The sequence below is a fragment of the Ambystoma mexicanum genome, chromosome 9 (assembly GCF_040938575.1).
Source record: "Ambystoma mexicanum isolate Mex_15411 chromosome 9, UKY_AmexF1_1, whole genome shotgun sequence".
Classification (NCBI taxonomy): Eukaryota; Metazoa; Chordata; class Amphibia; order Caudata; family Ambystomatidae; genus Ambystoma; species Ambystoma mexicanum.
In genome coordinates this window covers 242,677,250-242,690,416 of record NC_090931.1, presented here as the reverse complement: position 1 = coordinate 242,690,416, position 13,167 = coordinate 242,677,250, and the positions used below count along the sequence as shown (strand labels likewise).

The window sequence follows — 13,167 nt, the reverse complement described above, 5'->3', positions numbered from 1 at the left end:
AGTATAACATGGCTGCAACATCAGCCACTCAAATGGGGTACAAGGGCTCTATTGCTTCTTGTTTCTGAAGAATTTTAGATGAGGAAGAGCTGGGTCTCAGTGTGAGCATGCCCAACCCAAATACAGAAATATCTTTAGGGAATGATATCTACAGACAGGACAGGATACCGTACAAGAGGGACCCAATATACAATGCACAGAAAGGCTACACAAAAAAGGATTGTATCTCTTAAAAACTTTAGCCCAACAAGTAATAAGCCGATGAAGCGTTTTAAACAAAACCGGCTTCTAATGCAAGGGTCCACAGTTCCTCAGCCACTACCTCCTCACTATTACACAGGCCTAAGGGGTTATTTCTGCAAAAAAGAGCAGGCCTGTGCTTAATCCAACAGAGCTAGCATTGGCATCTCTTAGTGCTGGCCTGCAGCTAGTGAAAATCATGGTGTGGCAGTGTAGAAAGGGCGTTTGGTCTAGTGGATGTACAATTTGAAGCCACTTATTTGATTGCTTTATGGGTTTAAGTGTGGGCCCGGTATGACATGCTGATCAGAGTTACATACACAAAATAATCCAGTGTGCTATTGTATGGAAATTGAACACATAAGAAAAAAAACAGGCATATGTGCTGTTACATACAGGATCACCACACAGATGCCATCAACCAACAGGATGGTGGATTGAGCAGCACACAGAACATTGCTGCACACATATCACTTTATTGCTTTGGCATGGACTACTGTCTGCATGGTGACACACAATGAACTCTGCTTTCCTATGCAAGGTGCAAAGTCACATTGAGGTGCCATCTGGCTGGCTTGTTCAGAAAATTAAAAGACCTTTGATACTAAGCAGATACATTTAGTCCATGTCCCAAAGCAGCCACTGGAATACTTAAGCAAGATAAAATAAACGTCTTGGTGTGTCAAATATAGAGACATGAAAATAAAGAAAATAGTTAAAAACATGTTCTGTGTGGCACGTTATTTCTCTTTGAAGAATGCATAGGTTTGGTAAGCTAACTGATACTTGTGCTGGCATGGTGAATAGAAATGCCCCATGTTCAGTTCCTAACACTGAAATGTTAAGCACATACTGTGTAAAAACAATGGCTTGTTAAATGAGCCATTACTTATAAATTGTCCCACTGCAAAGGCGCTCAGCACTAAGAATGTGGGGCACGGGTGTGGGACTCCAGAGCATCTCACATGTTCTGTTTGGAATATGCATTCCTTTGTTTGCATATTCCAAACGCATCCAGTCATCCACAAGTCAGCAGAGAGCAGCCAGCCATACATTGGAGAGGAGCGCTCACCGGCACAGCAGACTGCTTGATCGGTTGTCCAGGAAGCTCAAAAGCAGCTTTCTAGGTGGGCGCCTAACTGTGCCTGCCCTCCTCCTGAGCTATTTAGCTCTGCACACCGAGTTGTCGCCTGCTCCGCCTGGGCCAAGAAACGGGGCAGATCCCCATGCACTCTCTTTCTCTCTGCTCCATCCTCCTGTTATCTCACTCACACCTCTAAACAGATTTGGGCTCCTGTGCTGTCCTGTATTCAAGGGACTCACTCTGAATTTCTCTGCCTCTCATTCCCTATCTCATCATCTTTCTGCTTATATCACTTCCCTGTCTGCCTTTCTCCATTTTTCTGTCATTCTCCCTCTTTTCATACCATTATCCCTTCTCTCTCTCTCTCTCTCTCTCTCTCTCTCTCTCTCGCTCTCTCTCTCCCCTTCTTTTCTGGCCACCCTTCAACCTCCCTGATCCCCTTCCCCCTCTTCCCCTTCTGTCCCCCTTTCTTCTACCCTTCTCTTTGTTTTTTATCTTCCCCTACATCTACATCTCCCTTCTTCCTACTATTCACTTTACTCACTACTCTCTCTCCTCCTTCTTTCTACACCCTCCTCCTCTCCTCTTCTTTCTCATATGTAAATTGTTCTACATGCTGATTTTCTGGTTTGATTCATGTTTACCGTTATAGCTGCTACGGTTCCATGTTTAATGCATATTTTGTTGTTCATTGTAAAGCGCCTTGGATTATGGGCGCTATATAAAACAATAAATACAAAAAATACAAACTCGACAGTATCAGTTGAAATGACATTACATTTCTTGGTGTTCCCAAAGGCGAACTTACCTTTCTTGCAGTTCTTCTCCCATGATTCCCGCAGCGTTAGTTTTGGTGGTGTGTGCGCGGCTGGTTTCCAGTTCCTTGCTCTCCTGTCATAGAAGGTGTTGGCAGGATTTGAATGAAGGTACTGAGGCAGCGGACTAGTATCTGGGGAGCCCAGTGGTTCTGGCACTCTTGTTTTTGTCCCGGGGTGCTTAATAAGAGGGGTGCTATAGAAGGTCTTCATGTCCCTTCCCGGAAGATCTACAAACAGTGGACCATACATGCTACTGTTGTCCGGCACTAGCAGGATACCATGGCTTAGATTTCCATTGCTTTTTCTTTCAAATGACAAAGCTGCAAATAAGAGAAGGAAAACATATTATAGAAAAAACTAAAAAGTAATTCATGTATAACCAGTAGAATGTAATTCGCATCCATTTAAGATTAGTTATTATCTGCGTGTATTCCAAAGGGATGGGTGGCGCTCACATTTGTTTATGTTGCAATGGTAAAAAGCTTGATGCAATAGAGGAACTTGCTATTTCATACAAAATGATGTACACAAACAATGTTATCCTAAAATAAAACAACACATTCTGGACAGAAAATTCTCTGACTCACAAGTTGGAGTATTCGCAAAAAAGGTGAACCCATGCCATTGAATACTAAGATAACATTTGAGAGTATGATACTGTGTATGCAATACCACTATAAATAATTAGGCTACACTATATAGTATGTACATTTGTCATTCAATTCACCTTCACAGTCCAACCCTCTAATTGCTGCTCTCTGTTTTTTTATCCTGTTATTCTCAACGCAATGGTGGTCCTCCCATTTGCTGTTTTTTACGCTCCCTTTTTTCTAACTGCAAACTTGTTATGTCTTTACCATTGTATTGTGTTACAGATAAGGCTGTACAAATGGTAATATGTCATATAATCGACAGTCACTTTTATGACGGGTGTTTTTACGAAACCATTTTTCCCAAAAAAGTCATCAACATTTTTATTTTTTTATTTTTTGGGGTGGTTCCCCCACCAAACCCTCTTCTCCCCCTAACTGTTCCCGACCCCGCAACCTGTTATCTGCCCTTTCCCACCCCTCAAAATTTCAATGACTTTTTTGGCAAAGTGTTTTCGTAAAAAAAACCTGCCGAAAAAACTACTGTCGATGAAACAATGCCCTTCTGTACAAAGTTGCCCAAAAGTGCCCCTGCAAGCTTTTGCTGAACACGGTGAAAAGATCTGTTTCAAGCAAATATTAGTGGGTCATATTTGCAGGTGCAAATCCCCCCCTCCGACACCTCCTAAAACAACTCTTATGCCTCCCGCTGACACCCCACTTTTCACCATATCTTCCCTCCTATGCAGGAACTTAGGAATACATTTAAAAAAACATTTCTGTTTCCAGTGAGAAGTTGAGCAAATAAAAAAATATTTTTAAAATACACCACTGACCTGCAGGGGCCTGCTAGGCTCTAGCAGGACAGGGGGTGTATTAAAGTCCCTATGGAGGATGCCAGAAACCTATCCGCCCTTGCAGAACCTATATTTTATCCACAGGGACATCCTTGTATCCTCATGTATCATCCGAAATTTCTCAGAGGTTTGCCAAAACAAAAAAAACAAATAAGCCTGTAAAAGCACTAAACATATTTATTTTTGCCTACATATATGTAGGGAAACAAGCTGTTCTCGTCACAAAGGAGCGTACAAAAAGTAATATAGCCGATACACAGGAGGCAGTGACCCTGGGTTATAATGGGAAGAGTTTGAGTGGCATGGGGACCGGGTTTCAGAAGGTATATATTGAACAGATACCAGGATTAATAACATGGACAAACTTAGGACAAGTAAACAGGGTCGGACTGGGGCATAAAATAGTATTGGGCACCAATGAAAAAGTGGCCCACAGTTTCAAATGGCAATTGATTCCGTTTGCGACAGACTATTTGAATAGCAAGGGGGAGTTTTTTGATAAATGTGATGAACATTTAGCATTTTAAAGCATGTGTTCAGCAACACTGGTCAAAACTATTAGCTGCATGGTGAAGTAACTCATCAAACTGGTTGACCAAGAAAATGGAGGTCATTACGACCTTGGTGCTAAGTGCACCAACTTTACCACCATGGTGTAAACTCTGTTTACACCATGGTGGATGGCGGATTTACCGCCCCATTCCAAGGTGAGTGGGGCGGTAAATCCCCATTTCCCATTTTCCCTTCCCCATTCCCATTTTTGCCCCATAGGGCATAATGGGAGTGGGGAAGGCGCTAATTATGCCGCCGTAATTTACGGCGGCGTAATTAGCACCATGGCGGGTTAGCGCCATGGATTTTAACGCCTGCTAAAAGCAGGCGTTAAAATCAGAATCAGGCGTTAAGGGTTAACGGTGGCGTTAACCCTTAACGCCTGAGTTGTAATGAGGGCCAATGTCCCACTTTTACCAAAGAAACGTGCCCACACTAGCTTTTGGGCATTGCCCTATTGCCCTATCGGCTAGTCTGGGCCTGCAAGGAAGTGGGTAGGCAGCATAGTCAGCTAAGCAAGTGCTGTGACCTCAAACTATTAAGCGCCAGTGTGGGAAATAGTAGGAAGAGTCCTGTTAGCGGTGGGGGTAGGTGTTAGTAGTAAGGCTGGAGTGGTGAGTCAAAAGGATAGCTCAGAAGCAAGAAATTGGCCCTTCAATTTGCTCTTGTGGACCATGTTTCAAAGTACAGAGGGGAGGGAGTTCCAAGTAAGGATAGCAAAAAGAGTGAAAGAGTATCAGCGAGAGGATGCACAGGATGGGCGAGGCGCCACAGGGGTCGTGGAGGAGGCAGTGTGAACGCTGCAAGAGGGTTTATAGGGGTTGATAGAAGAGTAAAGATACGCGGTGCCTTCCCGTGGATGGATTTGCAAAACTGTGACACTTGAAGCAGAGATGGCGTCACAGAGCAGAGTCATGGGTGGTTGGAAATTGTTAGGGAGAATTCTCCAGAATGGCAAATTTCCCTTACCTACTGAGTCCCTCAGCAGCTTTGTTGGATTTCTAGAATTTATTTTTTTATCTGGTAAGAGTGTGAACCCTATTTATCTTACCGCGGTTATCTCAAATAACCCTGGTATTGTTTTAGGCTATCTTGGTAGCCGTAAACTTAAACGTGCTCGACCATATACGTTTTTATACGGTTCCGGCTGGGTTTATTCACCATTTCTTTTTGAAAATGTCTTTCTCGTGTTTTTCTCTGCGTGCCAAACCAGGTTCGGTTCCATTGTTGACAGTGTCTTCGCGGGCTTCTACACAGAAGCCCTCCTTAGGCGCCTGAAAGTCTGGGTATGCAGGATGTGAGGTAGGGGTTTTAGGACCCCTGCCATGGGTTCCCTTGGTAACCCAAGTCGCACTCCTGTTTGATTGGCTAGGTGACTGTCCGGCCAGGGCAGCCACCCTGCTGTGTGATGGGCAGCCAGGCTGTGTGAATGGGGGGAAAACTGCATAAAAAGCAGGTCTCTGGGACTGGAAAGGCAGAGTCACCACCGGAACGAAAGAACCGATGAGGAGCTGAGGGAAGAGGACCCCTACCACGACTGAACTGCCCAAGGAAGCCCTGTTGCAGGTCCGAATCCTCAAACTCCAATGACATAGATGATCCTCCAAAAATCTTCTTCCCCTGAACTGGTAGGACCAACCAGTTCGCCCAAACTGCAAGCCAGGACTCCCTCCTCTGGTCAAATTCGCTGTACAGAGCTACAGTGGGCCGGATAGCAAGGAAGGTGGGACCCTGCTTAGGATTTATTTGTTACTTTGCTCTGTTGCTGGTTTTTTCCCTGGGCAGTGCAGGACCCTCCAGTCTTGCTATTTCGTGTCAGTCTGACAGTCGCTTCAGGAACCGTGAGCCTGCAGGAACTGCCAGGAACGTCCGCTTCAGCTACAGCTTCGTCTCCATTTAAATTTACTGTGCAAATCCGGTTGTTCGTTTCGTTCAGCTGTGGTGAAAGCGTGTGAAATCTTTCTCCAATCCGAGGGCTTGTCCTTCTCTACTCTTTGAACTAACTTTTCTACTGACCAACTTCGTCCGAAACTCTTGGTAAAGACTTAACTGGGAACTACCCTGAACTCTGTGATCTTGAGCAAAAGGCTTTTGTCCTATTGACGTTGGTCCTAAGCCCTTTTGATTTGATTCCATCACTGTAGTTCCTCTTTCTAGATTGCCTTGCTTACTTCCCTGTTGGTGGTGCTCAGTTTCTGCCTAACTTTGTCTTTCCCTCCCTTTTAAATTACTAGAGTGCCATTTTGCTCCCACTTCATTTTGTGAGCTTAACTTGTCTGTAAACTATTGGGAGTGGTGTGGTGTATTAAGAGTGTGGTTTTTGAACTGCTTTACTTTAGTGAAATGTTATACAACTGATGTGTAAATAACTGTATATTATTTTACTCAGAAACCTTGAGTCAGTGTTTGTTTGAAACATAGTTATTGCTGTCCTTTGTGTAACTATTGATACTGCTCACTTGCTCTTGAGATAAGTCTGGCTGCTCTGCCATCGCTACCACTTTACTGTGTAGTACAGGCTTGTATCAAACGTGAGTTTGTACTGTCACTTGTAGTCTTAATTGTGTGTGGTGTTCCCAAAGGGTACTACATATAATTCTGCCTAACACTGGTGTACAGCGGTGAGGATCAAGTATAGTAATTTCACTTAGAGTGCTGCTATTACCTTGGATCAACTAACCACAAGGCTAACATCACTAAAAAGCAATATTAATCATGCCTGATATGGAAAGCTACAGTCAGGAGACCCTCCTTAGTTACACTGTGGATTATTTAAAAAATCTGTGTAGAGAAAGAACTCTCTCTGCCAAAGGCAAAAAGTCTGAATTGATTGAAAAGTTCTTAAAGAACCAAAGTCTGTGGAGTGGGTCTGAAATACCGGACTCTCCAGCAAATGTGGTAAATAATGAGGATGATAATGTGTCTATTATTGATGAGTTAGAGGAAGTAGATGTGTCTCTAAAAGTAGGCCTCACTGCTCCCTTATCTGCTCAGCAACCTCAACCTTTGTCCACTGGGACCCCATCAGGTCCTACACTCAGTCCTGAATTCATTGCTCTAGAAAAGATGAGGCTTGAACTGGAATTCAAACGTTTCAATGCTCAAACTGAACAAAAACACCAAGAACTTAAACACAGAGAAATGGAGTTGAATCATGAACTAGAAATGAAAAGATTATCTCTTGAAAATGCTTCTCTCCCAGAGTCTTCTCGGTCTTCCAGTCCTAAGAGACCCTCTATGCCTAAAGAAATCGTGGGTGTGTAAGAGGGTAAGCTTGATATTTTAGATTGGTTGGCAATGTTTGAATATACAGGGAATAAGTTGATTCCCTGGCTCTTCTCTAGGCTACCCACTCTTGCATCTGATGTTGTGATGGCATTGGGGGAGGTGGATAGGATGGATTACGTGTGTGTAAAGCTAGCTTTAATTGCTAGATTTGGGAAGACCCCTTCCCAGTACCATAAGAGGTTTAGGATCCTCAAAAAGCATGATAGTACCCCTTGGGCTACCTGGGTATGTGAATGTTTGAAAAACCTAGATGGTTGGGTTAAGGGTTACAGAGTGAACACTTATGAAGGCATGAGAAATCTTGTTATGTTGGATTCAATTTATGATGCCTGCTCTCCTGAGCTCAGACAGCACTTGGCCGATTTTAAGGAGATAGATCCAAAGAAGTTAGCTAAGGCTGCTGACTTGTGGGTTGCCAACAGGGCTACTCACACGGATTCTGGGGCAACTCAGAAGAAGGATGAGGGAAAGCAGCCAAAGAAAGATAACAAGGAGAATTCTAATACCTCCAATCCAAAAAGAGGGCCACAAACACCAACATAAGGGTAAACCACAAGGAAAACCAAATCAGGCTAGTGCACCATCTGGGCCCAAACCAGATGGAGGTCAGAAAAAAAACCCATTCATCAAGACATTTGGGAAATGTTATGTTTGTGGGTGAAAGGGGATCCCAGATGTAAGGGTAAACCTTCAGGGCTCCACACTCTCTCCTTAGCCTTCTCCCCAGAGGAAGAAGTACCTATGGCCAGTGGAAACTTTCACTTATTGGCTGATGAACCCATGAGAGTCTCAGCTAGTGTTTCTTTAGTGTCCCTGGGCTTGTGAAAACAACATAATTTAGATGTCTATAATTCCATCCCAGATAATAGTAAAGATCATTATAAAGATATTGTTCTTTTGAATGGCCAGGAGACCCCTGACATCAGAGACACTAGAGCCAGCATATCTGTGGTAGATGAATAATAATTATTCAAGGTGGAGGATGTTGCTAAGCACCCAAACACCTCACCAAGTTAGCTGGAGACCCTGTGCAAATGCGTCCCCAGTTACCAGCTCTCATCCAGTGTAATGCTATGACTGTCAAAATACCTGCTCATGTGCATAGTGAAGTGCCTGGGGGAGTCCTGTTGGGTAATGACCTGAAAACTCTTGGAGTTGTGTCCAGCACCCGCAGGGCTCCCAGTAAGAGGAGACAGGAGCTCACTAGGCCTGCAAAGGAGAGGTCCTTGAGAGGCTCTCCAGAGGAGTTGATAGAGGAAACTATCATTCCCACTCCACAGGAGTTGCTCACTGCTATTTCTAGAACAAATGAGGCAAAGGGGAAACCGAAGACCTCCAGGAAAAAGTCAGACAGCACCTCTGTGCTACCAACAAGGACATCCCCAAGATTGTCCAAGATCACTCCTGTGATCCCCCCACCTGCTGAAGCAGAGTGTGAGCAGCAACCTTGTGTGGGTGAGCCCGTTTCTGAAGAATCAGATCTGGAAGGAGACACTGTTTTGGTTGGAGATCTTGACCCTGTTGACCATCTTGAGCTGCAGTCTTTACTGGCAGAAGGTGGACCCAACAGGGCAGACTTCAGCAGAGGACAAAGAGAGTGTCCTACTCTCGAAGGTCTTTGACAACAAGCTGCTAACCAACTTGATGGGCAAGAAGTTGTAAAGCACAGGTTAAGCTGGGAAGATGGCCTCTTCTACAGTGAACCAACTGAGTCTATCCCTGGGGACTGCAAAAGAATTGTAGTGCTCCTTGCCAACAGACTCCAGTTCCTAGAGCTGGCCCATGAGATACCTTTGGCTGGTCATTTGAGTTTCAAAATGACCAAGGAAAGGCTCTCCTTATACTTCTACTGACCTAAGATGGGTTCAGAAGTTTCGAGTTCTGTAGGAGCTGTCACACTTGCCAAACCTCTGGCAAGAGTGGAGCCAAGAATGTGGCACCCCTGGTGCCTCTCCCAGTGGTGGGAGTTCCTTTTCAGAGGGTGGGCATCGACATTGTTGGTCCCCTTGACCCTCGCACATCGTGAGGGAGCAGGTTTATCCTGGTTGTAGTAGACCATGCTACAAGACACCCAGAAACAAAACCTATAAGGACTGTTACAGCTCAGGCTGTGGTAAAGGCTCTACTTGGTATTTTGTTTATCAGAGTAGGGTTTCCTAAGGAAGTGATAGCTGACAGGGGATCCAATTTTATGTCCCACGACATGCAAACCATGTGGAAAAACTGTGGTGTCACTTACAGGTTCTCTACATCCACAGACAAATGGACTGGTAGAAAGGTTTAATTGTACTATGAAGAGCATGAGAGGTGCTTCAGAAGAGCCCCTTAAAAGAAACTGGGACCTTCTACTGCCATGCCTTCTCTTTGCTTATAGAGATGTCCATCAGAAGGGAGTTGGTTACAGTCCCTTTGAACTTCTCTATGGCCATCCAGTCAGAGGTCTATTGGCCCTGATTAAGGAGGGGTTGGAGGGTGCTCCTTCCCCCGAGCCAGTCAGAGTGACTGACTATGTGATAGGTCTACGGAGGACAATATCACACATGATGGCAGAAGTTAGTGATAATTTAAAAGCAGGTCAGGCTCTGGTCCAACATTGGCATGACCAGAAGGCCATCATGGTCGAGTTTACTCAAAACCAGCTTGTATTAGTTATGGTGCCAACAAGGCAGAGGGCCTTTCAGGACAAATGGATAGGGCCCTTCAAGGTTGTGGGCAAACTGGGAGAGGTGAACTATTTGGTGGACTTAGGCAGACCTAAGGAGGCTCCCAGAGTCTTTCACACCAATCGTTTGAAGGCATATGTCTTGAGACCAGAAGTGGGAGCTTTGCTTTTAGCTTCACCTCAAAAGGAGGAGGAGAGTGAACCTCTACCTGTCCTCCCCAGAGGCCAACCTTTGAATGAGAAAATAGAAGGAGTCAATCTCTCTTCTCAACTGACTTCTGAACAACTGGAGGAGTGCAAAGTTCTGTTAAATCAATTTGCCTCCCTGTTTTCACTTTCACTAGGCTTGGCCCCTTGGGGTCAGCATGGTATTCTCACTGGTGACTGTTTACCTGTGAAAAGCAGGGGTTACAGAATGTCAGAACATGTGAGATCCCACATCAAAGGAGAGGTCAACAAGATGCTTGATCTCGAGGTTATAGAGCCCTCTACAAGTCCATGGTCTAGTCCAGTTGTTCTACTACCAAAGGCAGGATCCAATGAGTTGAGATTCTGTGTGGACTATCGAGCTCTAAATACAGTCACTAAGACGATGCCAACCTTTGCCCAGGACAGATGAGCTGGTGGATAGACTTGGTGCAGCTAAGTACCTCAGTACATTTGACCTAACCTCAGGCTATTGGCAAATAGCCCTGACAAACCATGTCAAGGAGAAAACTGCATTCTCAACCCCAGCAGGCCTCTACCAGTTTAAGGTTATGCCTTTTGGATTAAAGAATGCACCTGCTACATTCCAGAGGATGGTCAATCAAATTCTGAATGGGATGGAGGACTTCTGCTTGGAAGATTTGGATGACATTGCAGTGCTCATCCCTACATGGAAAGAACATATTGATCACTTAGGATATGTTTTGCAGGCTCTTGAGCAGGCCCATATGACCATAAATGCAAACAAACGTCAAATTGGTAAGAGCAAAGTGATCTACATTGGTCATGGGGTAGGAGGAGGTGAAATAAGGCCATTGTCTAGCAAAGTACAAGCTGTACAAAACTGGGCCACTCCTACTACTCGAACCCAAGTGAGAGCTTTCCTAGGTCTCACTGGGTACTACAGGAATTTCATAGAGAACTATGGGACCATAGCTTCTCCCTTGAATGTAATCTCCTCTCCAAAATTCCCTAAAAAGGTTAGATGGAATGAGGAGTGCACTCAAGCCTTTGAAAACATGAAGAAAGCCCTTTGTCAAGCTCCAGTCCTAAGAGCTCCTGATTATCACAAACTCTTCATTGTGTCAGACAGATGCCTCCAATACAGGTATAGGTGCAGTCCTTAGTCAAATGGATGAGAAAGGTAGCAAGCATCCCATTTGCTTCATCAGTAGGAAACTGAAGGAACCAGAAACAAGGTGGGCAACCATAGAGCGTGAAAGTTTTGCCATTGTGTGATCTCTGAAGAAGTTTAGACCATACTGGTATGGATCTACTTTTGTGATTCAGACAGACCACCAACCGTTGAGATGGTTACAGCAAATGAAAGGGGAAAACCCAAAACTTCTGAGATGGTCAATCTGCCTCCAATGGTTTTATTTTACCATTGAGCACAGAGCAGGGTGTCACCACCAAAATGCTGATGGTCTCTCTAGGAAGTCTTTAACTGACTAGAGGTAGAGATTCATCCAGGAGTGGATTAAATCCTCCCATCCCTTAGTCTGGGGGGCGAGTGTTAGGGAGAATTCTCCAGAATGGCTAATTTCCCTTACCTACAGAGTCCCTCAGCAGCTTTGCTGGAGTTGTAGGATTTATTTTTTTCACCTGGTAAGAGAGTGAGCCCTTTCTCCCCACTCTGACATGTGTTTTGCTGTGTGTGTTTAAGATTTTTTTGTGTTCATAGACTGTGGAACCTCACCTACTCCACAGGCATCATCTTTTTACTGTGTGTTACACAGCACCTTCAGTGCAGTGACACAGTGTTGTCTTTTTGACTTCCCAACTCAGACTCCATTTTCTGGGACTGACTACTGTCTCCCAGAACATGTAAAGTTGCCATTGACTTTGTTAATCTTTTGAAATCCACAGACCCAGTACAAACCATCTTACATGGAGTACTGGAAAGGGTTAATACTGATCCCTTTTTGTCTGTTTCTCTTAGAGCATTGTTTTGCTCCATTTTCATCAAGACTTGGCTGGTGGCAGTGGTAACTACCCTATTTTTCCTATTGCGGTTATCTTAAATAACCCTGTTATTGTTTTAGGCTATCTTGGTAGCAGGAACTTAAACTCGTTCGACCATATACGTTTTAATACAGTTCCGACTGGGTTTATTCGCCATTTCTTTTTGAAAATGTCTTTCTCGTGTTTTTCTCTGTGCACCAAACCAGGTTTGGTTTTTTGTTCACCGTCTCTTCGCGGGCTTCTACACAGAAGCCCTCCTTAGGTTCCTGAAAGTCTGGGTGGGCAGGATGTGAGGGAGGGGTTTTAGGACCCCTGCTATGGATTCCCTTGGTAACCCAAGTCACACTCCTGTTTGATTGGCTAGGTGACTGTCTGGCCAGGACAGCCACCCTACTGTGTGATTGACAGCCAGGCTGTGTGAATGGAGGAAAACTGCATAAAAAGCAGGTATCTGGGTCTGGAAAGGCAGAGTCGCCACCGGAATGAAAGAACCGACGAGGAGCTGACGGAAGAGGACCCCTACCACGACTGAACCACCCGGTGAATCCCTGCTGCAGGTCCGAATCCTCGAACTCCAACAACAGAGAAGATCCTCCAGGAATCTTCTTCCCCTGAGCTGGTGCGAATAACCATTTTGCCCAAACTGCAAGCCAGGACTCCCTCCTCTGGTCGAATTCGCTGTACAGAGCTAAAGGGGGCTGGATAGCCAGAAAGGTTGGACCAAGCTTGGGTTTTAAGGAGCACCCCTTTTATTTGTTGCTTTGCTCTGCTGCTTGTTTCTTCCCTGGGCAGTGCAGGACCCTCCAGTCTTCTTACTTTGTGTCAGTCCGACAGTCGCTTCAGGAACCGTGAGCCTGCAGAAACTGCCAGAAACGTCCGCCTCAGCTACAGCTTCTTCTCCATT

General features: G+C 44.8%; 1 protein-coding gene across 2 annotated transcripts in view; it reads right to left on the bottom strand.

Annotated features, from left to right (window-relative positions):
- The window catches only part of ROBO4 (roundabout guidance receptor 4), a 969,314-nt gene that overhangs the window by 484,461 nt on the left and 471,686 nt on the right, over window positions 1-13,167 (bottom strand). For both annotated transcript variants that reach the window (XM_069614539.1, XM_069614540.1), the window contains exon 14: window positions 2,133-2,462. In XM_069614539.1, coding sequence (XP_069470640.1) covers window positions 2,133-2,462 — 330 coding nt within the window. The remainder of the gene's footprint in view (window positions 1-2,132; window positions 2,463-13,167) is intronic.